The 27,522-nt window shown below is 30.8% G+C and overlaps 3 protein-coding genes across 3 annotated transcripts; all 3 read right to left on the bottom strand.

Moving 5' to 3' along the window:
- Window positions 1-397: 397 nt before the first annotated feature.
- On the bottom strand, window positions 398-1,805 carry LOC118070157 (uncharacterized). Its single transcript, XM_035088592.1, has 2 exons — window positions 1,323-1,805; window positions 398-798 (listed from the first exon to the last, which is right to left on the bottom strand). The coding sequence occupies exons 1-2, from the start codon at window positions 1,446-1,448 to the stop codon at window positions 451-453; spliced, it is 474 nt and encodes a 157-aa protein (XP_034944483.1). The 5' UTR covers window positions 1,449-1,805; the 3' UTR covers window positions 398-450.
- A 98-nt stretch (window positions 1,806-1,903) lies between these two features.
- On the bottom strand, window positions 1,904-3,332 carry LOC118070148 (microsomal glutathione S-transferase 1-like). The gene is made up of 2 exons (XM_035088582.1): window positions 3,125-3,332; window positions 1,904-2,346 (listed from the first exon to the last, which is right to left on the bottom strand). The coding sequence occupies exons 1-2, from the start codon at window positions 3,254-3,256 to the stop codon at window positions 2,005-2,007; spliced, it is 474 nt and encodes a 157-aa protein (XP_034944473.1). The 5' UTR covers window positions 3,257-3,332; the 3' UTR covers window positions 1,904-2,004.
- A 385-nt stretch (window positions 3,333-3,717) lies between these two features.
- LOC118070215 (palmitoleoyl-protein carboxylesterase NOTUM-like) lies at window positions 3,718-26,957 on the bottom strand. Its single transcript, XM_035088675.1, has 12 exons — window positions 26,603-26,957; window positions 13,131-13,497; window positions 12,961-13,021; window positions 12,000-12,433; window positions 10,772-11,054; window positions 10,074-10,384; window positions 9,658-9,983; window positions 7,149-7,344; window positions 6,842-7,073; window positions 6,409-6,765; window positions 4,675-4,862; window positions 3,718-4,592 (listed from the first exon to the last, which is right to left on the bottom strand). Exons 1-12 carry the CDS (start codon window positions 26,618-26,620, stop codon window positions 4,231-4,233), a joined length of 3,135 nt encoding a protein of 1,044 aa, XP_034944566.1. The 5' UTR covers window positions 26,621-26,957; the 3' UTR covers window positions 3,718-4,230.
- Between the last annotated feature and the right edge of the window lie 565 nt (window positions 26,958-27,522).

Consider the following 27,522-nt stretch of genomic DNA (forward strand, 5'->3'; position numbering starts at 1 on the left):
GGTTTTGTAATATTTCGTGAATTTTATTTGATTTTTTTATAATTTTAAGGATAAACGACATAAGTAAGTCCTATTATAAGCCACATTTTTTTACTTAACAACCTTTTGTTCATTCATTACTTACTGGCTATGAATTTGAATTTTAGCAAATTAGAATAAGTCATGTAATAACATAAACCAAAATATATATACTTGAATTAAAACGATTTTTTTTTTAAATTATTATATAAAAACATTAATAACTGTAACTTATAAATACTAATTTATTTTTAACAAAGATAAGAGTAATTTTTTATGAAAAAATATAAAATATTTTTACAATATAAAAGTACATCATTACAAAGATAACAAAAGTACTTTATGAAATTTGTAATTTATTACGAAGCATATATTCTACTTAAGATGAAAGCAACATTATTTATAAATAAAATTAATAATGGATTAAATATATTACATACAATAAAATAAAATTGAATTAACAGTCATATATAATAAAATAGAATAACATATAACATCAGATATTAGTAAAAAAATAAAATTTAATTCTTTTACAATTGTAAATGCTATCGTCTGCATTATTTTCATGATTGGAAACAGCCGTAGCAAGATACTTGCAGTCTGATACTTTGGTGATGTATGTAACCAAAGAGGAATTATTAACGCAAATGTCATTACCATATTTAAATCGTGATAGTGAGCTACACGAATACGATCAACGTCGGGATGACCCCCTCCACATGGATAAAGAGGTAAATTTTTATCATCCATCCACATATGATCTTCTTCACTGTGTATTGTCTAGAAAAAAAGAACATATTGATAAATATTACGTATTATGCAGCATAAAAATAAAAAAAAAAGGATGCTTTATAACTTACATTGAATAAACAATATAGAATATTTTAGTTGAAAATATTATTTTGAAATAGAATATCAAGTTTTAAAAACTAGATGGATTGCCCACAACTGCCATCTCATTAAGAAAGATTTTTTCCTGACATTATTGAATGGATGATCTCAAGATAAAGAAATTTTAAGAAAAAAAAAATAATTTATGCTAATACGAAGTGAGTTTTTTAGAGTTAAAAATATTCATTTCTCAATAATTAACCTAGACAAATCAAGAGTATAAATTTTTTAGATTTTTAGAAGAAAACTGAGTACAAAATTGAAAGTGTTAATATCAAAAGTTTAATTAAAGTTTTTGTTAGAATTCATTGTTTAAATTCAAGAAAGTAGGAGATAGTCTGCTTTATTATTTAAATAGTGAATTAAATTCAATGCAAGAAAACCAGTATTATTTCTTATTAAAAGTTACTTACTTGAGTTTTTTTTCTAATACGACCGGTGAACCAAATCAATATCATCATTTCAAGAATCAAAACGCTTGTCCACAATGCATACACTAATTCTAATTTATCGTAAGGTTTATTTAAACCAAAAAACATGATGGTTTAGCTGTTAAAGTTGGTCGTACGCTTGCTAACTTGGCCTACTCAACTGAAACTGACTACATATAAATGAATCACTAGCATCACTCGTTAGGTTTCTATTACACGTCTACAACAAACTTATTGGCTAGACCAGAAGATACCATTTATCTTTCTTTGAAATCAGTTAATCTTAAACCTTTTCTTTTTTCTTTTTTTCACATATTCTCTTACATTTTTTCTATTTAACCGTCTTCTTGTTTTAAAGTAGAAAAATGCATAAATCTGATAATCCTTGGATTAATGGAAATTTTCTGAATCTGATCATTTTGAAGTGTAAGGCCTGAACTTCTTTTTTTACATTACCACACGGTTTTACTCGAATGAGTCTTGAATTATTCATGCGACGATTATTATGGCCTTGTTCGATTATCAATAGTGAAAACTAAACTTAAAGTAAAGCAGAAGAGAAAAAATTGAATAATTAATTTATTTCAAATTGATAATATGTTTGTACAAAATTTTATAAAAACACTTGACTATAATTATTACAATAAATTTTCAGGTTTTCTTACTATGAGTAATAATATATAGTAGCTGCAGATTGATACACAATAATTAAGTATGCAATCAAGAAACTTAAAAATCTTGCTGGCTGTGGAACAACAATAACTGCGTATACAATTGTGTGAATGATTCGAGCAATACTGAATACTTTGATAAGTAAAGCAACGGTTGCTGTGTCGGGTGAAGTTGTTAACCATAATGCGGTTGAAATTGCCCAAGGTAATATATTTTCCAAGTCATTTAAATGAGCTCGTCGAGATCGTTCAACGTCGGGATCGTCGTGAACTACTTTTGCCTTTGGGATGATGGCCATTTTAACAAACTGTGCATCTTCAGGAGTTATGAAAATCTATAGAAAATTATAGTACATGCGGTCAGGAATAAAATTAGGTAGAGATAAACAGAGAAAAGGGCTTCACGATAGTTAAATAATTTTAATAGTTAACGAAAGATATTTGAATTCATCAAGTCATAAATTATTTATTAACATCAATAAATTTATAACTATATGACAAATAAATGTTGTCATCATTATGGAATGCATGAATTAATAAATTAAAATATGCAGATGAGTTTGTGACAATATAATTTCACATTATCACAATGAAAAATAATTTAATTTACAAAAATTGAAATAGACTGACTCGACCATTAGATTGACACCACTCCGAAGATGAATGAGTTGTTAGAATGGGAAAAAAAACTTAACTAAAATGCAATCAAGTTTTTGATTCTCGTATAAAACAAAATCTGGTTAAATGAAAAAATATACAACTCTTTTAATGGATATCGATTTTGTGTTTCTAATGATTCTCTACATTTTGTCCATCTTTTGAACTTAATTGTCTATTGATGTGTTTGAAAATTTATAAAAGAGTGATATCAATCAATATTTACTAAAGTTGAAAATACTATTTTATTAAAAAATTTTCACAAATGATGAGCACGAAAATAACGTTAAAATGAAATGTCTTATAAAAAAAATTAAAAAAGACTTTAGAACAAAAACATGATATAGATATTACAAATGTTTATTTTGATTAATGATGAATTAAAAGAGACATTTGATTATTTCTTCACAAATTCACTTACTCAACACTAGTGGATCCATAAAAAACAATGCTTACCCCTTTACCCCACCTCCATCGACCAATTATCAATACACACGCTAGAATTTTTAACACCATAACAGATCCCCACCATGCAAAAATACGTATGTTAGCTGCATTTTGTGCAGATATGTCAGCAAGATTCATCATTGTTGTAAAATGATGTGTCAGTTGATTACAATACACTCGGGTTTATACAAGCTTCAAATTGATACTGAACTAGCTATTCTTCACTAAGAGCTGGTTATTTTGACCTTTGATATTTCATAATATCGGTTTATATAAACATTATCAATGACTTGCCTTAATGATATAAAAAAGAAAACATGCGTCATGTTGTATAATTACAAAAAAGAATTACACAATTGTGATAGTTTTTTTTTTACTTTTATTACAGGAGTTAATATTGATCAATTAATACAGTACATTTTGAAATAATCTTGAATAATTTAAAATAAATATAACTTCAATTGAGAAAAAAGCTTTCCAGATGTTTTAAATAAATTAAAATAACTTACCTGAATTGGGTTAAAAATTGTTTTAATATTAGTTTCCATTGTTGAAAGCTTTTTTTCAAATGAATTTAATACAACAAATATTGGACATGAAGATTATGATTTTGTAAAACAAAATTGTTTTTATGAGTTCATGTAAATAATTATTATTGAAAAATTGGCCATGATACTTGAAAAAAACTAATTAAAATTCTTTAAACGATAAACAAATCCTTATGTATATCAAAAAATTGCAAAAAATATAAACAGTGATTTATATTTCTTCCGTACTTATTATCGAATATAGCAGTTTTTTATAACGTTGTTGTGAAGACGTATTTAAATTTTTTAATGCATTACAGAACTGGAAACAAAATTTCTATTGATATTTCATTTATTGAATCTCGATCAATCTCTTGTCTTTTATTTTTCATTTTTATTAGATGTTTTTACATAAAGAATATTTTTCTTTTTAGTCAAATATTTAATAAAAAAAAAAAGCATAAAAAGTTCAAAAAAAATTCTAAATGTTTATTCTCCAACAGAACTCTATTTTTGATAACTATTGAACTTTTCTCAAACGAATATATAGTTATACAAAAATCAATAAATAAATAAATACATAAATATTTATAGTCTCCACTGAGCAATGTTGCTCTTTTTGATGTTTGATTGAATAGATACTTCGATGAGATTATTACCAAGGAAGAAATCAGTTGCAACGATATTTGTTTGTTTCCACCATTCATTCTGAAATAAACGAGAAAGATTGCGATTGACAGCATCAGCCATCTGCCGAAGGCCTCCACTTGGATTAAATATTACATCCAGAGTTCGTGGTGTCAGCTCAGCCATTATCGCCCAAAGAGGATTTAACGTATTCTTCGGCTTCTGTGGAGCCATTAAAACACTATTCAGGTATTCAAACAAACCCTGTGGCGTTTGTTGATTACCCCAAGCTTGCGTTAAAGAAGGCCACAACCATTCATACTCTGAAGGGTTTGAATACTAGTATTAAAAATTTGGCAATATTTATTTTAAAAAAAGATGAAGAACTAAGTATTTAATTTTTACCATTGACTGTGTGTTTATCTCCATAGCAAATAATTAAACGTCTTCCACTATTCCATATTTCATTTAACGTTGGTCCTAAACCATCAACACCTCTACTAGGTTTTAATATTAATCCTCCAAACTCTCGACGAAGGATTGAAGCTAGTCGTCTGTGGCGGCTTAGTCTTCCATCAAATCCTACGGGAAATCTGTTAAAATATTTCTTACAATTAGAAGGTTTCATTGATTTTATTATTTTCATTTTATTCCAATGCAAACAGGTCGTAATTGGTAAGATTCTTTAATAATTCTTTTTGTATGTAATTGTCTAAAATAGAATAGAATTTTTACTTATTTTTAAATATAAACTGAATAGTCAACTGTATATAATAGTACTCAATGCAATAAATTTAAAGATTCATATATTTAAATTGTTAATAATAAAAGCATCTTAAAATGACATTGAAATGTTATAACAAAAATTGATTGTTCGACTGAAAGCTTAATTGATAATCAGCTTTAACAATTATCATATACACGGAAAGAATTTTTCACTAAATGTGAGTACAAAAATGAATTTTTACTTTCAAATTTCGAAACGTGGACTTGTCATTTTTTGCACTTACATTTAGTGAAAAAATTCTCTCCGTCTATTTAAATACCTTGTCTACGAAAAAATTTGTACTTCTTTGAGATTTTAAATAGAGTTACAAAGGTCTAAAGTTAGAAGGAACATTTTAACTTTGGTAATTAATACTTCAATCAAAAAATGCATCCAGTAACTTAAAATTTTTTGTTGTTTTTTTCTAGAGTCACGTTTTAGAACATTTTATAAACATTTTCTTCAGCTATTTTGTTATTTACATTGATAAAACGGTTAGGATTTTTCTTTTAGTTTTTTTAAGCAAAATAATAATTAACATGATTATTTTTTAGTTTTGTTCAGCGAGTTCTTAATGAAGGGGAGTAAAAGTAGAGAAAATGGCTACGGCAAGAAGTGTATTACTTGTTGAATTATTATAGTTTATGGAGAGATTAATAAATTATTTTCTAGAGCACAATTATAGATGAAAGCAGCAGCAAATAGTTTTCACTTAATAGTTTTATGAGAAAAAATTATGAGATTTAGTGAAAAGATAACAAATTGAAGCTTTTACTTTAAATGACATCAAACGTACAAAACTTTGTTTTATGGCTTACAGTCAGTTATCTATCATCCAGAGATTAAATTCAATACTGAAATAAAATTTTCAGCTACACTTGAAAGTATTACATTTATTATTAATTTAATGCAGTTATTTTATTGATTTAGTGTTTCATTAAAACTTTTATTAGCTGATTATTAATAGATTTAATTAATGAGCAGTTGTTTATACACAAAGTTTATTTCATTTGATAGAAAATTATTAACTCCAATAGAAAAATTTCTTTATTACTTCATATGCTAATATTGTCTTTTCTTCATTTCTTTAGATGGATTTTGAAAAATTGATTCTACAAATGCCATTATACAAGGAATTTAATAGAATAAAAGTAATAAAAAAAACAATTTTATAAACATTCATTTAATAAAGTATAAAATTTCAGTTTAGATTTTTTTTTTCGCAAATGCAGTTATTTTTTTTTAATAATTATTTTCAAAAAGACTGTAATATTTTTATTTAATTTGAAAGTCATGAAACAAAAGTTGAAATTTACAATTTTACTTTCATTGTACTATAAATCAAATACAATTTTATTATAAATTTTACGTACCTATGAAAATCCATGATGACAACTTCGCCTCTAGCAGCACTCAAAAAATTTCGTACGTCTTTGATCACAGCTGATAGTGGATTAATACGTATCATATCGTGATTGACCCAAAAAGGACCAGCATGATTGACTTCATCACTTTGATGTGAAGCATTATGAGGAATAGGGGGATAATGACCGACTCTTATGTCAAGGTATCTGATTCCGTGCACCAATTGTGTCCAGACGTCACGATCTTGAGTTAGTAAATATCTCTGGAAAGCATCTCTCCTGGTAAGGTCTCCATGTTTGTAACATCCTGAATTATGAGTGCCGGGAATCATTAAACTTCCAATCGGCAATCGTCCAAGTTGTCGTCTACAATGATTAAATTAATTTAATAATTAAATAAAGAGTAATTATAATAAATCTAGTCACCTGTTAAAATTCTTACCTCAAGTCGTACATCCATGTGGGCCAAATTTGCAAGCAAGAACTAGTTAAAATTACATTATCTTTATATAATGCAGCGTAATGTTTCAAGCAGTGAGGTCCGGGTAACGTTGCTCCACCAGTAGCATCCCATCCACCTGGTAATGGAGGTCTACCCACAGCAAGGTTCGTTCTGTAATAACCTTCTGGATATTCTACGAGGGTTAATACCAATTGAGGTAGCAAGCTCTTATCTGAAATTTGTTTTTTAATTTCAAAACGATTAATAATATTATAAGAATTAGTAGGAGATAAATAAAATTTATTACTGTGAGCTGGATCGGCTGTGAACACCTTGATAGTATCAGGGGGTTCTATATTTGGTGGACAATCAAGTTCCCAATTAACTTCGAGCTCGGCGTCGATTACTTTATCACTTGCTGCTATTGGCCTCCACAATGATGACACTGTTAGCCATACTTTTCCACATTGTGTAGCATAAGCTTTAATTTGAAGAAAAAATGGCTTTATTCAGTGAAAAATATTATATTATGTGAAGGTATGAAAGTGTAAGACAAGTTGCTCACCAATATCTAAAAATGCAAAAATAGTGAAAAACCTGATAATTTTGAACATGTTTATAAGAGATATGATATAGTAGGTGTACTAGATCTCTTAACATTAATTCACAATTTAGAAGCTTGTTTGGCACCAAGTTCAGACTGAGCTGAGCAACCCTGTTAAATTCTGTTCGCGCAACTGACCAGCAAAGCTAGTCGTAGTTTAATCGAGACCCACGCACATATACCCTGCTCTGGAGTCATCCATTACTTCCTCGTCAATTGCCCCACCAGTTGGGGGACTTTGGCATCGTGCATCAACTTTACCCATCTACTGGTGACGCTATTCCCTGTCATTAAATATCGTTTCCTGTGTATTCAGGATACAACTTGACGAAGAGTGGAATATGACTACTCTGCTAATACAACTCATTAAATTATCACCCGCCTAACATTGAAGTGATAAAGGAATTGGTAATGTGCAATTTCATTTCAGATTTTAAAGGATTTTTCATATTTATTATTTTAAACATAAAAGTTTTCAAAAATTAAAGCAATAACTGATAATCATTATTTATTGAAAGAGAAAAAATTTGACAAACGATAAAGTTGGTTTATTCCATATTTTTCTTGCTTCAGTAAAAAATTATTTTTTACTTCAATTTTTTGAGTTACATTGTTTTGAGGTATATTTGAAAGCTCACATTTAGAATGAATTTATTTTTCTTGACCAAATTTTAGAGTAAAAAAATAATATTAACTTCAATTCCATATAAATTGAAGAGGAAATAAAATGGTAAAACAACAAAGATAATTTAAAAGCTACAAGTGTAAGCTTTTAAACTTAATAAGAAAAATTGAAATGCAATTACTTATAGAAGAATGTGAATACAGAATAGAGAAAAAAATAAAAACAATAGTAATTTTTATTTTATTTATTGTGATTCTATAAAATATTGACAAATCAAAAAATAAAAAGCTTTTTTGAAGCAGACAATTTTACTTTTATAAACCATTTCTCAATTTTTATATGAACAATTTAAAACAAATTATTTTAATTCCAAATAAAAATATTTATATCTGGATCGATATTCAAATCCCATTTTTAAAAATATTCAACTCAAACAAAAAAAAATTTTTTTTCAAAAAGAAATTTTATCTTAAAACTTACGAAGATTGACTTGTACACTTTTAACTATAATTATTGACAAATAATATATTTACAAATGTGCCAATTTAATATAATATAAAACTTACATACTAGCATGTAAAAAATAACACGACTTATAATAATTATAAAATTTTAATATTGATAAAATAAATAAATTTTTGTGTTGGATAAGAACAGTGCAAAATAGATCGGCAGAAGTGCTTGATTGAAGTAAATGTAAAAATTAAATACATGATCAATAGGAGAAACAATAAATAATGGTACGATGAATGGTATATATTACATAACAAATACAATACAAGTTATAAATTTAAGTTTTAGTTTTTTTAAGTTTATTGGTTTTTATGATTAATAATATTTTTGATGTTATTATTATTGTTATTATTATTAGTATCATTATTTCTATCATGATCATTATTATATATTATTGTTATAATTAATATTTCAGTTTATCATTATTACTTTTATTTACGAAGATTATCTATTAATTGGTTCGATTATTAGACCATGTTTAGTGTGATAAGTGAGGCGGTATACGAAGGACGTTAATGCAATTTGATTTGCTGAGGTAGATAATTTAATCAGTCTATAAATAGGGGAGGGTCAGCTCGTTAATTGCAGAGTAACGATGACAATAAAAAAAATGTACATCTCTTAATTTTTAACTCACGTAGCGTACGAATCAGTAAATTGGTAATTCGAAACTTTAACGACCGAGCCTCTACCCTATTACTTTTATTTCTTAATGTCCAACAAGAGATTAAAGCACTCATTCTCCTTCCATGTTTCGTCTCATCTAATATTTATCTTTAAACTAAAATAAATTAAAATGTATACAATTTCGTGAATTGAAAATACAATATAAAGTCTTGATAATAAAGTTATGTACAGAAGTTTTGGTTTCACACCATTTAAATAGCAGAACATTCTTCTTTTTTTTACTCTTCAGTTACGATTAAGTTTTTTTACTTATAGTTACAGATTTTTGAGTTTTCTCTCATTTTAAAAATTATTGTAATTCGCCAGTCAGAACCTGCTGCAGGTTACAATTATAATATTTCAAAAAAAAAAGTATTATTTTTCAGTATTTTTCATTTATTAATTTGCTTGCTGCGTAAGCAAATTTAATAGCTCATCATGATCCATATTATTAAGAGTATGTATATCAATACCAAGGGCGTTAGCTACACTTTTCATGTCAAGGCCAAAGCTCTTAAGCAGTTCAATAAAGTCCATCTCCTCTCCTGTAAAGGGATTGTGGAGTTTTGGACAGCTGTGATTACATTGGGGCCAGGTACACCGTTCGATTAAATGAAATTGACAACTTTGACCGCATTTCCTCTTGTTTGGAAGTAATAACGAGCGTTGAGATCGTGTACCGTTGAACATAATTTGATGATTGTTTCCAATACGTCTGTTACTTTGTTTATGTCCTACAGTAAATAGAAAAAACTTTTTTTAATACCAAGTGGGGTTGATAAGTAGTAATAGTAAAAACTAAAAAAAAACTTCTAGAATTTTACCTTCTTTTCTTCGTGGACGTTTTTCCTTCCTTTCTCGATTTTTTGCATTTCGGTTTCGATCTCTTCGTCTTCCTTTATGCTTTCTTCTTCGTTTCCTTTTCTTATTACCTCGACCCTCCGTTGATCCATTACTTGGTGTCTTTTTTTCCCCGAGAACAGTTACATTTTGCCTTATATTAACACCTGTTTCATTCTTATTACTGCTACTTCTACTTGCCATTACTGTACTATTCTTTTTTGTATGAATAGGCCGCAAGAGATTACGAACCAACTTAACACAAGATTGATTGGTTTCTGTTTGAACGTTAGTCCTGAAACATTAGAATAGTTGATATCAATATTTTTGTTCTTTATTTAATTCACTTAACATTTGAGTAAAATAACTTTTACGCAGTTTCATTGATCATTAAATAATTTTATGAAGGCAGAAAGTGCTGATATATTCCATAATGTGAAGACGAAGCATTATTTTTAATTATCAAAAAATCGAAATATATTTTTCACTCTCCATATTTAAATAAAACTTACTCAAATAAACGTGACAGAATAGAATTATGAAATATTTTCGAATCCAATGTAATGGAAATATGTTATGAACAAGTATATTTTTACATTCAATTTAATAAAAAGTGAAAAATAGAGTTTATTTTTTTGTTTTATTTGCAAAAATATATTTAAAAGATAGAAATTAAACTTACTCATTTTTGTGACGATGATTACTAACATAACTTTTTTCCCAACAATGCATCGACTGAGGTAGAGATACATCGTCAATTTTCACCAACTGCCAGTCTCGTTTTGTCAAAACGCTGTGGCTTATGCAACTGGGTGCAAATACTGCTGTGACATTGTCAAACGTTTGACGAAGACTATCACCCATTTTATGGATATAATCCCATTGTTGTTTTGTTACTGGAGCACCAACATTGTCTGCTGTCATTTGAGCCTCGTCAAAGAGCCATTGAAAAACAAATAACGGAGCTATGTCAAAATGAAAATAAAACTATATTTAAATAAAATTATACAGATATTTAGTGTTTAGAAATTGAAGCTTTGGGTATAACAATAACATTTACTTTTATATAATAGACTTGAAAATAAAAAATGACATTTTCACGGCTAAAGTTGAATTATAAAAGAAACTTTCAATTTACATCAGTTAATTTGATCATATTTATTTAATGGGAAAAATTTAAAAACCTATGAATGAATCAATCAAAAAGTTATTAAATATGTTTGGTAAAAAGAAAGTTTTAATATGAAATATTTAAAAAAATGAAAAATTTTGGTATAGTGTTTGTTTTTATTGTATCGAAGCATTGATCACAATTCGAGCTCTATGTATTCCTAGTTCAACTGATCCTAGATGGTTAATATAAGTAATTTAACATTCCAATTATATTCATTTACAGTAATTAAAATAAAAAGACAATTAATTTAATACGTGGAATATTGAATATTCGTTGCTATTAGAATTTCAGTAAACTCTATTCATTTGTGACATACAGCTTTTATTTACATTTGTTGAATTTGTATTACATTGAATCAGTTAAGTTCAATATGATTACTATCAATTATTAGAATCCGAATCGCAGCATTTATTTTTCATTAGTTTATGATTTTATTATCATTATTAGTTACTCGTATCATTTGATTATAAACTATTTATTATTTATAATCTTTAATAAATATATATTTTTTTTATTTTACCAAATACCTACAGTATTTTTCTAAATATTAGTTAATCTTATATTCAATTTGATTGACAATCAAATAAATGAAAAGCCTCTTAACTCATAGATAAATTTACTTCTGATTAACTTCTAGCAACTAGTCATTTGGAATCATTTGAACAAAAATAGACAATTGTTGAGAGACGCTGAAATAACTTTGAAATTTCGATAAATTAATAATCCAAATACTCACTGTTGAGTGTTGGGTATAGTCTATATCCAAAGTAACATCTCCATGGTTCATGTGGATACTGAGCAGCACAATTTTTTGGCATTCGAGCTTTCCACAGCTCCATACCTTTTCTTACTGCGTCCGTGGGAGACAGGCCATTTGGAGCATATGGTACTCGGTCTAAAAACCATCCAGAATCGCTCACACCTCGAATAGTAACGTGTTTCAATCTTAACTCATGATGAACGAGATTGTGAACGTGATCCAAATTTAACATAACTCCTGTTCCTCCTGCACTGCTTCCAGCCAGTAAAAGAGAGCTAGCGTTGTCGAGGCCGAGGGGCACTAGATCTCGAACAACTTGGGAAACTATTTCTGCACCCATAAAGGAGAACATGTCACTTGGAAATGATCTAGTACCACTCCAACTGTCGCTTGTACAGTAAGGAACAAATCTGTAATAAAAAATCATTAAAAGTTATTATAAAATATATTTCTTTGGTGTCTAAAGACATTTATTTATCATCTGTTACAGGCAATCTATTGTAAGGGTTTTAAAGAAAATACGATAAAACTACTTTATGATAATGATTTATAATCGTGATAGAGATAGTACTGAATAATTTATCGATAAAGTTCGTTTGAATATTATTTACTATTAATTTTCGATATCATGTTTAATAAGCATAATTATTCGATAGATTTATTTCAGGAAATAAATTAAAAATTTTATTACTTTGATTGAATATGATAAAAAATCATTCACAGATAGCACAGTTGATTCAGTATCAATAAACGTTATAATTTTAGAAGTTAATCGAGTTGTATTTATGTATATTTATTGTGTTCATAAAAGAAGAAAGTTGTAAAAACACTATTGTTTCAACATTCTGCAATATTTAATTGAGTTGAGTAATTTTTTGATCATTTATTTTTGTGACAAATACTTAATCAATTTATATTTTTGACAAAAAATACTTACACATGATTTACGTTCCACCAATGGGGATTTTCTTGAGGATTTGAAGACAAAATTCCACCAACTGTAAATGAAATTAATAGATAATGTAATGAATAACTATCGGATAAACTTGATAAAATAATAAATAAAGCGGTATTATGTAATGTTATAGTGAAAGATGAAATCCTTACCATCTCGAGTTTCAGGCCACTGAGTAGACGTCATAAGATGTCTTAGCTTCAACCACCTGTTCCTGCAGCTCTTCTGATCATAGCAATACCATCCGCCCTCTAGGAATATTATCCATTTCTTTGAACCGTGGGATTTCCTCAGATAAAATCCAGCCTGAGAACCATCGTTGCACGTGATCGACCGGTTGCTAAGATATACTCGTTTGAGGCCTCTTTGCTCTTCTTGGCCATACCTTTCCAAGATTTTGATAAGCTTTTGGATAGTATTACTTTGAATAACTGGAGAACCGGCCGATAGAGATACTGTGTTGGTAGATTTTTCATCCGCAGATATATGTGAAATTAATACTACTAAACATGCTGCCATCTGAAAATAGAAATAAATCAAAGTGATGATGATATTTTTAATTGATTGAAAATAAGTGATTTGAAAAAGTTTCTGGTAGAAAGATCACAAGAAGAGACTTGGGGAATTTTTTAAAAGATAAAGAGAGCATTTTGATCGTAGTTTGCTGCACGACAGCAAAGAGTTCATTGGAAGTGATGAGGCAGCAGTAGGGCTTCGGTTGGTCGTCGTGCCGACATCAAGTGCGTCGCTCCGCATCGCGAGGAAACCCAGTTGATGGCCACGCGGGATCCCAGCGAGGAGGACGAGTTTGTCGGCACCTGGGGCGAGTTAGCCAAGCGCATCGAACAAGATGAGGATACGATCGAGCAGAGAATGAGCTGAGGAGTAAAAGAGTGGGATCTTGGAACGAGTAGCGAGCAATCCAGTAGCCGTGTTCCCTGAGGTTCCTTCCCTTTTACCGATCCGATCTGCCGGCATTATATGATCTCGCCTCATAATTTATCTCTTTATAAATTTATGCTTCGGACTATAGGTCAGCCTTGAGGATTATGTTTCGTTCCACTTGAGAGATGAATTCGGAAGTGAATTTTAATCAGTCGGGGCATTTTATTTTTTGTTTTTTAATTGATTTCAATCTGACAATAAAAGTGATTGAATAAAAATTGTCGAGTCATTTGCGGGATGCTGAAAGTTTCTAGATTTTTTTTTTGTTTCCTTATAGCACCGTCTTAGGCGATTAGGGTCGAGTTCCAGTAGGACGGTAGCCGTCAGCGGAAACACCGTAGAAACAGAAGCTTCAACATCAAAGAAGCCGCCGTGACTTAAGCAGCACTGTAGTCTCTGTTTTAAAGTGAGAAAGCGATATGATCAAGCTTAATGATCCGCAACACAACGAATTAGGGCAGGTAACCTGTTAAATAATGAAAGAAACTCATTATCATTCACGTCTTATTTTTAAAAATTGTACTTTCGATTAAATTATATACTCAATGAATTTTGTTTTTAAGTTATTTGGTAAAAAATACTAATAACAGTAGCAGATGCGCCTTTTATAAACTGCAGTTGATCGAATAGTATAAGAAAAAAGCTCACTTCAGTGAACTATATGTTGCTGTTATACCAAAGTGGCATTTATGACTACTAAGGAGTAATTCTTATTTATTGCACCAAGATTATCTGCACACTACTATACTGTACATACACTAAAGTCATTTTTTAGATCGTCATTAATTATGAGATGACAACATATGGGAAAAATATTGCTACGATGAACAGTACAAACATATCGTTAATATTACTATCTGCATTCTGAAAGCAATATCACGTCATAATTTGGATGCTGTTTAAACTGTAAGCAGAAGTTAGCGACAACTCTTTTGTTGACAACACTATGTTCTGTTATTAAAGAAAAATTTTTTTTCATACATACGTTCTACAAGACGCACAATTATTTTGTATAAAATAATAAGTAATAAATGTATATAATTTATACTAAAAGCTCGGTGATTTTAAAGAAAAAAATTTTAATCTCAAGTTCGCCGGAAATGTCTTCCAATTTTCATGTTCAGAGATTACAGAGGGTAGTAAATTCACCGAGATTTATCATTTTTACAAGTTATCTTATGCATAGTTTCTACAAATTTTAAAAGTAAAAATGACACGTTCATCTGATTAAATTATGTCCGTGGCTTTAAGATAGTATAGAATCATTCAATGTTACTTCATGCTTTAATAAAAATGTATATGTATAATAGACTAGCTGTAATAATCCAATTTTCGCGGGTGCTGTCCATTGTAAATCAAATTTGACGCATGAATATTCGGGTTATCCCTATACTTTCTTTTTATTATACTTGTATTCTAGCATTTTTTCCTTGAAGGGCATATTCTTCAGGGACTTGTTTTTGAACTGGTGAGTCCCTTATAGAACGCCGCAGGAGTGTTCACCATTATGCAACCTCTTTATTATGCCGTAAATCACAGAGCGGCGGTGAGGTTCCTATCTTCGAATGTTGTGCTCCACGACGATATATTTTTTTTTGTTTTAAAGTAAAACAGAGTGAGTGAAGAGATATCCACTTGGAGTCAACAGGTGGGTGAGTTCAAGTGTGACTTGATAATAAAAAAGAAGAAATCAACGAAAAAAAAAGTATATGGCAAAAATCTAACGGAGAAATAGATGCAGTTTTTATATACTTATAAATTAGTTCTGGAAAGCCATTTATAAGTTCTTAAGATGTTGGTAATAGTAGGGATGAAATCTAGACAAAAATTAAAAGTTAATTCATACTAGAAGATTTAATCTCAACTCGAAGCTTTGAAGTTGAGATTGGGCGAAGGTGAAATATTTCGAATTTTTTCAATAGCCACAGGTAAAGTTTATTTTATTTTATTTAGAAATAATTGTGGTTTTGGAAAAAAAATAGAAGTTTTTCAAAAATTGAAAATTCTTAATTAAGAAGATTCTTGGATTATTAGTGGTTATAAGCGAACTGTTAAAGAATACGTTGGAATATGAAAATTTATGTTCTTTTTAGATTTGAAAAGTTTCATGAGTAAGTATTCTCAGTTTAATCTATAAAACAACATATTATAATGAAAAATTATCAAATAGTAGTTTTGTTTTTGTTTCAAATTTTTGCAAAAAGAATTTGAATCTTGATTGATTAATAATTTTCATTATTTAATTTCAAAAAACAATTGATAACTTTATTTAATCATTTCTTTCAGAGTCTATATTTTCAAAATATAACATTCAATATTCTTGATAAAAACAGTTTCTAGAAATTGTATCTAAAGAAAAGTTAAAGTAAGTACCAAAATCTTGTTGGAGATAAGTGAAGAAGTTTTTTTTATTAATTAATGTTTTATAGTCACCGAAAAGTTGAAGAAGTTTTTGAAAACTTGGAGAACTTTCTCGACAATTGTATTTTTATTTCAAATTTTTACTACACCATTATCAATATCATTATAATTGTATTGTTATTTTATACTTTTAGAAACATTTTACTGAAGATATTAATTAATTTCCAAGAAAGTCTATTTTGAGAGAAATTGGAGTAACATAAAATACTATCAGTCTACGAAAACTTCAAGAATTATCAACTTTAGTTTGATAGTTGATTGTTGTCTATTTGGAATAACTAGAAATCCTTCTAAGTGAATATAAACTATACTGAATTGTTGAACATGATGAGATTATCCACGACTTTTATAACTAGGTAAGTTGGACTAATGAAAATTAATTGAATATACTGATTTCTCTGTCCATAGAAATAGATGTGAAAATGACTAGCTTGCAGTTGCCACCCCTCAACTCTCTAGCGGATGATTTTGATGCGTCGATTACTTGGCATGGTTATTCCGGATGTTGTTGATGATGATGATGATGAGACGGTCTCGTTACGATCCCAAGTAAAACGCACGCGAGTAAAAGAAAAAAGAAAGAAAGAGAGAAGGATGATCAGAAAAGAGAAACTTCTGCGCCAACCTCGAATTAACATAAACTGCTCGCGGTGCAGCTCAGAAGAGTTTCCTCGATGAATTGCATTCCATTAACTCTAAAAAAAAAACTGGATAACTTGATATATCCCATTAGTTCTTGCCTAACAATTAATTCATGCTTGAGTTCTCAAAAAATATAGCAAAAAATGAACATAACTTTCAATTATCCAGAAGATAAATGAGAAAAGTTACATATGCAGAGTGAGTAAAGTGTTTCGTAGGTCAGTATCAGCTGTTATATCATAATGGTAACGTCTGGGAAGGCGACTATACACTCATCAGGTCTCCCTCAAGTCGACGCCTGACATCCACAATGTGCCAGTCGGAGCCGGGAACAACTCAATCAGTAAATCGCCGGCATTTCTCTTCGCACATCTACATCTCCCATACATCTCTCCTGCCAAAGTGGCCGATCGTTTCTCCCCTTTCAGTCGGCAAGAGAGACTGTGCGCAAATAACACAAACTCAGGATGGCTTCAAAGAGAAGCCGTCTGTGATGCTGCTTTAGCCTTTACCAATATCGTTAACCCATCGGACTTTATCTTATTTACGTGTTCGAGTTAAACCTGAAGAAGACGAATGTTGGAGACTTAAAAATATGGGTGTAAACTGTATAAACTCTATCCACTTGTACTTGTATTGGTACACTGTATTTCTAATAGTTTAGAACAGACGCATAACAATACTGCTTAGTTGATGTTTTTTGCCTTACGGTTCAGTTAATAAAAAAAGAATAAAATTCTGGATGCGGAATTGCCAGCTTGAGAGTTTTGGAGAGCAGGTGGTAAATACTCGAAGGGTGAATATGCGTATGTATATATATATATATATATATATATATGTACAATGTATGTTTTGGGACCCAACTAGATAAAATCAGTAAAATATCGGAAAAAGCCTTCTAAACCTGGAATACAGTCAATTTTAGAGTATAAACAATTAAATGAATAATTATAACGAATTAATTATTAAATGTATGTTTTACGGACTCATCAATAATCCGTATGCATTGGAGACTGTCGCTAGAATAAACATTTAATACATAATTGGAGACTGTCCCCGAAATATACATGTATAGATTGGGGACAGTTCCCAAAATATACATGTATAGATTAGGGACAGTCCCTAAAATATACATTTTATTAATTACAAGTTAATACTATGATTGGATTGAATGTATATTTCAGAGTCTGTCTCCAAAATATACAAGTATAGATTGGGGACAGTCCTCGAAGTATACACTTAAGTAATTACAAACAAATGCTATGAACGGATTTAATGTATCCCTTGGAGACTGTCTCCAAAATAACATTTGTCTGTATACAGTACAGGCTAATACTATGATTGGATTGAATGTATATTTCAGAGTCTGTCTCCAAAATATACAAGTATAGATTGGGGACAGTCCTCGAAGTATACACTTAAGTAATTACAAACAAATGCTATGAACGGATTTAATGTATCCCTTGGAGACTGTCTCCAAAATAACATTTGTCTGTATACGATCCAAGCTAACGTTATAATTGGATTAAATGTATATTTAGGAGACTGTCTCCAAAATATACAAGTATAGATTGGGGACAGTCCTCGAAGTATACACTTGAGTAATTACAAACAAATGCTATGAACGGATTCAATATATCTTTTGGAGACTGTCTCCAAAATAACATTTGTCTGTATACAGTACAGGCTAATACTATGATTGGATTGAATGTATATTTCAGAGTCTGTCTCCAAAATATACAAGTATAGATTGGGGACAGTCCTCGAAGTATACACTTAAGTAATTACAAACAAATGCTATGAACGGATTTAATGTATCCCTTGGAGACTGTCTCCAAAATAACATTTGTCTGTATACAGTACAGGCTAATACTATGATTGGATTGAATGTATATTTCAGAGTCTGTCTCCAAAATATACAAGTATAGATTGGGGACAGTCCTCGAAGTATACACTTAAGTAATTACAAACAAATGCTATGAACGGATTTAATATATCTTTTGGAGACTGTCTCCAAAATAACATTTGTCTGTATACAGTACAGGCTAATACTATGATTGGATTGAATGTATATTTCAGAGTCTGTCTCCAAAATATACAAGTATAGATTGGGGACAGTCCTCGAAGTATACACTTAAGTAATTACAAACAAATGCTATGAACGGATTTAATGTATCCCTTGGAGACTGTCTCCAAAATAACATTTGTCTGTATACAGTACAGGCTAATACTATGATTGGATTGAATGTATATTTCAGAGTCTGTCTCCAAAATATACAAGTATAGATTAGGGACAGTCCTCGAAGTATACACTTAAGTAATTACAAACAAATGCTATGAACGGATTCAATATATCTTTTGGAGACTGTCTCCAAAATAACATTTGTCTGTATACGATCCAAGCTAACGTTATAATTGGATTAAATGTATATTTAGGAGACTGTCTCCAAAATATACAAGTATAGATTGGGGACAGTCCTCGAAGTATACACTTGAGTAATTACAAACAAATGCTATGAACGGATTCAATATATCTTTTGGAGACTGTCTCCAAAATAACATTTGTCTGTATACAGTACAGGCTAATACTATGATTGGATTGAATGTATATTTCAGAGTCTGTCTCCAAAATATACAAGTATAGATTGGGGACAGTCCTCGAAGTATACACTTAAGTAATTACAAACAAATGCTATGAACGGATTTAATGTATCCCTTGGAGACTGTCTCCAAAATAACATTTGTCTGTATACAGTACAGGCTAATACTATGATTGGATTGAATGTATATTTCAGAGTCTGTCTCCAAAATATACAAGTATAGATTGGGGACAGTCCTCGAAGTATACACTTAAGTAATTACAAACAAATGCTATGAACGGATTTAATGTATCCCTTGGAGACTGTCTCCAAAATAACATTTGTCTGTATACGATCCAAGCTAACGTTATAATTGGATTAAATGTATATTTAGGAGACTGTCTCCAAAATATACAAGTATAGATTGGGGACAGTCCTCGAAGTATACACTTGAGTAATTACAAACAAATGCTATGAACGGATTCAATATATCTTTTGGAGACTGTCTCCAAAATAACATTTGTCTGTATACAGTACAGGCTAATACTATGATTGGATTGAATGTATATTTCAGAGTCTGTCTCCAAAATATACAAGTATAGATTGGGGACAGTCCTCGAAGTATACACTTAAGTAATTACAAACAAATGCTATGAACGGATTTAATGTATCCCTTGGAGACTGTCTCCAAAATAACATTTGTCTGTATACAGTACAGGCTAATACTATGATTGGATTGAATGTATATTTCAGAGTCTGTCTCCAAAATATACAAGTATAGATTGGGGACAGTCCTCGAAGTATACACTTAAGTAATTACAAACAAATGCTATGAACGGATTTAATATATCTTTTGGAGACTGTCTCCAAAATAACATTTGTCTGTATACAGTACAGGCTAATACTATGATTGGATTGAATGTATATTTCAGAGTCTGTCTCCAAAATATACAAGTATAGATTGGGGACAGTCCTCGAAGTATACACTTAAGTAATTACAAACAAATGCTATGAACGGATTTAATGTATCCCTTGGAGACTGTCTCCAAAATAACATTTGTCTGTATACAGTACAGGCTAATACTATGATTGGATTGAATGTATATTTCAGAGTCTGTCTCCAAAATATACAAGTATAGATTGGGGACAGTCCTCGAAGTATACACTTAAGTAATTACAAACAAATGCTATGAACGGATTTAATGTATCCCTTGGAGACTGTCTCCAAAATAACATTTGTCTGTATACGATCCAAGCTAACGTTATAATTGGATTAAATGTATATTTAGGAGACTGTCTCCAAAATATACAAGTATAGATTGGGGACAGTCCTCGAAGTATACACTTGAGTAATTACAAACAAATGCTATGAACGGATTCAATATATCTTTTGGAGACTGTCTCCAAAATAACATTTGTCTGTATACAGTACAGGCTAATACTATGATTGGATTGAATGTATATTTCAGAGTCTGTCTCCAAAATATACAAGTATAGATTGGGGACAGTCCTCGAAGTATACACTTAAGTAATTACAAACAAATGCTATGAACGGATTTAATGTATCCCTTGGAGACTGTCTCCAAAATAACATTTGTCTGTATACAGTACAGGCTAATACTATGATTGGATTGAATGTATATTTAGGAGACTGTCTCCAAAATATACAAGTATAGATTGGGGACAGTCCTCGAAGTATACACTTAAGTAATTACAAACAAATGCTATGAACGGATTCAATATATCTTTTGGAGACTGTCTCCAAAATAACATTTGTCTGTATACAGTTCAGGCTAATACTATGATTGGATTGAATGTATATTTCAGAGTCTGTCTCCAAAATATACAAGTATAGATTGGGGACAGTCCTCGAAGTATACACTTGAGTAATTACAAACAAATGCTATGAACGGATTCAATATATCTTTTGGAGACTGTCTCCAAAATAACATTTGTCTGCATACAGTACAGGCTAATACTATGATTGGATTGAATGTATATTTCAGAGTCTGTCTCCAAAATATACAAGTATAGATTGGGGACAGTCCTCGAAGTATACACTTAAGTAATTACAAACAAATGCTATGAACGGATTCAATATATCTTTTGGAGACTGTCTCCAAAATAACATTTGTCTGTATACGATCCAAGCTAACGTTATAATTGGATTAAATGTATATTTCGGAGACTGTCTCCAAAATATAACTTTTATATCTGTATTAATTTTGTAAGTTCAATTCATGTATAGATTAGGGACAGTCTCTGAAATAAATTAATCTATCGCGGGCAAATACCTTACACAAATTCATCACGTAAAATGGGTTTCCGTAGGATCTTCTATAAAGATAATTAATAAAAAAATTATGAGTATTGCGGATTGTTTAAATCGAAACCTCTTATAAAAAAATAAATAAATTTGATCGAAGTTTTCAAATTACATAAATTTATAATTCGTACAATTAGCAACACTGTAGTCGCCCATGTGTATCTGATTTTTTTTTATAATTGACCGCAATATTAACAATTCTGTACCGTCATCTTATATACGGTATATAAAATTCTTGACATGAAGATATACTAGTAAAATTTTTATGACGGCACTAGTGCCACCTATTGCTGCGTCTGTCGAATTTGAGCAGGCGTCAAAGCATACGTTTAATATATTTTCGAAATGTCCCCTAAACATACATTTAATATAAAGATATTTTGGGGACCGTCCTCAAAGTGTACAAATGTCCCCAAACTATTCGTCCGCTCGAAAATATGTCTCCGAAACATACTTTGTGCATACATATATATATATATATATATATATATATATATACACATGGTATAGGTACATACATCATTGATTTGAGTGGCGCGTAGTCGGCAAGTCAAAGAGATTTTCTCTCCTTCCACAACCCACCAGAGACCCTGCACTGCCTAACAAGGGCTAAAATATGACTGCCTCAACGGTGAGGCCGTCTTCCAGCATGCACCGGTTTCATTAAAAAATTAACGAAAAGAATTTTTTCCACAACTCGTCAATCCGGGAATAAATTAACAATATATGTTAATTAAGAATAATTTATTTGCTGGACTTTGATTAAATAGATTTCATATTTGTCCAAGTAGAATATTGGATTAAGCAATACTTGATATTTAGTTGAATCATGATGTTTGGAACGTTTGGATCAAGAGAATGGTGATTTCTGATACTGCTGCGTAAGTTTATTGTCGAGAAGATTGATCGGAGCCTTGGACGAATGGCCATGATGCGTATCGAGTATTCGGTGAGCGTGACTGTCGTAGTGGCTGATCCTGGCGATTCCGATAATGCTGGCGGTGGTCCATCGGAGTAAATATATTGAATGCCGTTGGGCCCTGTGGTAGGATTGGTGGCGGTGTCTTCCGCTCTCTACTTGAGCCGCGTGACCGCTCGCTCGTTCACGCCCGAGGTGCGCCTTTGATGTGCCGCCTACACCGTCTTCGTGCTAACTTCTCTTCTATCCTCACTCGCATTTTACCGCGTTCAACGACGCGATGAAGTTCTTATTTTTTTCTTACTTTCCTTTATTTTCTTCTACTCTCTGTACCCACTGATACATATACATTTATATATATTTATCATACATTTTTGTTCTTTAATATTATGAGTCAAATGATCCTTTTTAGATTTCATAATTACATCTGATTTTGGCTCCGAAATAAATCTATCTCTTCATAAAATCAATCAAACAATAGATTTTTTTAATGTAAAATGCTTTTGATTGAAACATTTAATTGAAGTTGCAGATATGAATTGGAATTTATTGTAATGAGAGTTTTTTTTTTAAATGCTAATTCTGTTTTATTGGATTTTTTGTTGAAAAATATTCATTATTTTTTATTATATTGTATCAGCTAAATAATTTTTATTCAATTGTATTTGAAAAAACTAAATGAATGATTTTTCTATAACAATAAGAAAAAATATTGCTGTTTTCATTTTTTACTGATAAACATATTTGAAACATATTTCATGAAATTTTTATTGTTTAACACTCTCATTTATAATTTTCTTTTTAAAATTTTTAATAATCATTAAAAGAAAGTACATAAAAATTATTGTCTCCAATTGAATTTTCGTAAACAATTTATGAATTATTTTGTATTGAATGCAAGTACTAATTAATGAGTATATCTTGATGTTTTATCGAAGGAGATTTTACCTTATTTAGCACAACTTAATTTGTGTTAAACATAAATTGTCTAGAATGTAGAAAGTTATCCCAAATGTAGTTTAACGTTACAGTAGCACGTTTTCGAAGACTTATTTCGAGAATTCGTCTTGAAGATTCTTCACGCGTGCTGGGCTGGCACGCGGACTTTAGTAGTGGATATACTATACGTCGTTGACTCGTTACTTTTGCGGAAGCTTAAGAGTATTACTGTAGTGCATGCGGTCTCACATCAAAGAACCAAAGTCCAAGCATAAGCTTTAAATGTATACTTTGAATACTCTTTGTTAAATTCTTATTTTCTCACAAACAAATTAACATAAAAAAGAGAGAAAACTAAATTAAATTTCTGAGAAAAATAATTAAGGATTTTCTTGAAATTTTAAATTTTCTTCTTAACCCTTAACCATATAGCGTTGATGATGATGATGGTGATGATGCTTATATTCGTGTTCTTGGCAATACGAAGAAACCTTCGCTTGATCTCGTTGTACACACTCCGGTACACTGCATTCGTTTGATCTCACCGCCAGGTCAGATCAGCAAAAGAATTTCTCTGTTGGGCAGCGATTGAAAAAGAGCCAAGAGCAAAAGTCTATGAGCATGATCAAAGTCTAGTTTTCAGTGTATATCTATTCTAAAAGACTGTAGGAAATTAAACTTCGTTATGGAAATAATACTCATATCCTTCTAATGGCTAACGTCCACCCTTATACGTAATACATCAGCACCTATTCTTCTCTTCTTCTTCTTCTTCTAGTTGGTCCTCTCATCCTTCCAGCTTCACCATAACTGGTTTAGCTCTTGAATCCATGCTGCGTCGCGTGCCCATCCACGTGTATCGCCGACGCAACAATTCCCTTCTAACTGCTTCATTTGTGCAAAAATTTTTTTTCAACCATCCCTATGTTGTTTTCTTCATCCCACTTTGACTTTACTAAATGTATATTATATTATCATGTTTACTTGATTTCCGATTAATTCTCCAAAATGAAAATCCGATTAAAAAATGTATCTTATTAAGGGATTTATGAAGAAATTGATTGCATAAAATGGACCGGGCGATACCAAGAATATGACAAGGAAGAAAGGAGGAAAAGTGTGTGTCGACTAAGTACGTTGGTAGCTTAGTAAGAGCAAGAGAGAAGACCCAGTGAGGGGTAGGGATGGCTACGAAGTATAGAGGAACTGGCGGCTCCTTTGATGTCGACCGGTACTGTGTGTAATTAGGCCGCCTCCCACCCCGCCCTCATCCTCTGATCTCGCCGCTGTGTCGCTAATTGCTCACCGCCCCGAAGCCAGAAGCATCGTTCGCTAGTCGTTCGCCCGCTTATGTCCTCAGTCTAGTCTCCATGTTGAATATTACTTAAACTGCATCCCAAGGGATTTTCCCGTTTTGCCGATTTTCAAAGACCTACCATTCATTTCCAATACCAGCCTTCGATCAATCAAGTTGTCTCATTTTTAATGCTTTCCAAAGATTTTATCTCACTATTTATGCTAAAGTACACTGATGAAAGAATTTCGTAACAATTAAAAATGTTTGTTAATTATTAAAAAAAAATAAAAAATCATATCTTAAACATCTAACGTTATTTATTGTACTAGTAGTACAATAAATGTTTCTTAATACTTAAAAAATTGGTTTAATTGTTAAGAAATATGTATATTTTAACTGAAACAATGGGTATCTTTTCGCGAAAAGTTTTTGATTGATTTCAAATTTAAGTGACGTTGTGGAATTTATTTGCTACTAAAAAATATTAAATTATCTTAAATAAACATTATGTGACATTTTTATGATGTTATAAAACATTAGTTAATAGTGAAGAATGCGTTCCAATCAACAAAGCAGTTATTTTTAAATCATTTAATATCTCTTCTATCAGTGTAGAATTGCAAATTGATATTAGAAAAAAAAAACAAAATTTTATGACCAATAATGACGATGATTGCAACGGAAGTGAACAAAAATAATGCTGTTTGATTGGTTTAATCGTTTAATGAGAAGGTATTTACATCTTTCTCTTTTCTCTTATGTACATGATGATTGAGCCGTTATTTTAGTGTTTTGTTTAAACACCTGGTATGTATGAATTCTATGGCTTTATTGACAAAGAGAACAAAGAAATAAAGTTAAATAATTTGCAATGTTGTTTATTCAATCACCAAAGTTTTATATGAAAGAAAAATACAAATGAATGAAAGAGAATTTTTTTAAGGATACAAGTTAACAGATGAAACCGAAGAACACATTCAAAATACGTGAAGGGCGCCCAAAGCTATGCGTGGCGCGCAAGATCATAGGCGGAGACCCGACGTAAACAGACTTCAAACCGCAATCTCCGTCGCACGAGATTTACCCCACCGCTTTATTTATGTGTATATACTTTTGATTTTCCCTTATTTTTCATCTTTAAATATTGTATTTTTATTTGAGAAAAATAATTACTAACATAACTTACACACTGTTTGTACTTGGACTTATAATGAATGTGACGAAAAAAAAAAATTACAAGTGAAAGAAAATCAAAGAGAAAACGTGATTAAATGTTACCTAAGAGGACCAAAGGGATAAAAGAACGATAGTTCAAAGGCGAGAAAGCTTTTACTCAGAAGGTTGTAAGTTCAAAGGCCCTAACTTGGCAAAGACAAAATTCAAGGGTAGTAAAAGACAAGAACAAATTGTAAGGGAGAAAGAAAGAAAGGTGTGAAAAAATCTGATATTCAAGCTTTGATGTTCAGTCATTGGAAAAATAATATTATCAGTCATTGATAAACATTGAACATCAATACTTTGATTTTCTTGAAGTATAATTAATAGGTAATAAATACCTGCAAATTTAACAACATGTCGGGATAACAACCGGTGTATATGCCGGTTTTCAGATGTTTGTAGCTTCTGCTATTTCCTTATTGGTTCTTCAAAATACTAATTATTAGTATAATGTACTATTATTTATCCACATTTAGTTAGTTCTTTTATTATCATGATGGCATCAAAATGAACTGCACAATGATATTTTTACGATAAAAGTTAATATTTCACTGAATCAATAATAATCCACTTTATTGGACATTAAATAATAAAGAAACGCAAATTTATCACAAGTCACGTGGGCATACGCATGGATGTAAATAACAGAAGAAAACAATTTTTTTGCTAAGCACACGTGCGTCTCGGACGAGAGCGTGCACCACACTGCTGCTGTATTTTGTATTGCCGCGCCACTTTGGCCACTGTGCTGCCGTCTCCTCCAGTCTCTCTTCCTTCTTGTTCCTCTGATTTTGACACCTCTTCAGAAAACTTTGAGAAAAAATTATCACACGTCGTTTCACACTACAGTAAAATTTAATTTTATTTATTTATCATTCAAAAGTCTTTTCTTTGTACTGATAACATTTATTGTGTTTAATAGGTTTAATACCAAGTCACACTAAAACTATCAACAAAACATCATTTCACTAAAGCAATTGGTGTGAGTTGGACCGCGTCAAGTTAACTGAGTTAAATGGAGAAGATGAAGCTGTGGCTCGAAAGCAAGAGATAGGCTGAGATGAGGATTCCCCCTCTTTTTGAAACTTCTCTTCCAGGGGTTGTGTACTTCCCTAACGTTTAGAAACGCGCCTCCAAACATTTAGGACCAATAAGAATTAAGAAAAAATCTGTTGAATTGTGGTGAATTTGTGAACAAGACCTGAATGTTGACAATGGTGAGTTTATGAAGTGCTTCATTTTACCAATAAAAGCAGAG

This window comes from Chelonus insularis, unplaced genomic scaffold, assembly GCF_013357705.1.
Source record: "Chelonus insularis isolate UGA/USDA-ARS -01 unplaced genomic scaffold, ASM1335770v1 contig_12_pilon, whole genome shotgun sequence".
NCBI classification, from domain to species: Eukaryota; Metazoa; Arthropoda; class Insecta; order Hymenoptera; family Braconidae; genus Chelonus; species Chelonus insularis.

Bases quoted from the DNA above. Each gene is read 5' to 3' on its own strand.
- LOC118070157 (XM_035088592.1), bottom strand. From the start codon at position 1,448: ATGTTTTTTGGTTTAAATAAACCTTACGATAAATTAGAATTAGTGTAT. The intron at 799-1,322 runs GTAAGTAACTTT...CTTTTTTTCTAG, and splicing joins GTATTAGAAAAAAAACTCAA to ACAATACACAGTGAAGAAGA.
- LOC118070148 (XM_035088582.1), bottom strand. From the start codon at position 3,256: ATGATGAATCTTGCTGACATATCTGCACAAAATGCAGCTAACATACGT. The intron at 2,347-3,124 runs GTAAGCATTGTT...AATTTTCTATAG, and splicing joins GATGGAGGTGGGGTAAAGGG to ATTTTCATAACTCCTGAAGA.
- LOC118070215 (XM_035088675.1), bottom strand. The intron at 12,434-12,960 runs GTAAGTATTTTT...TTTTTATTACAG, and splicing joins TGGTGGAACGTAAATCATGT to ATTTGTTCCTTACTGTACAA. The intron at 9,984-10,073 runs GTAAAATTCTAG...TATTTACTGTAG, and splicing joins ACGTCCACGAAGAAAAGAAG to GACATAAACAAAGTAACAGA.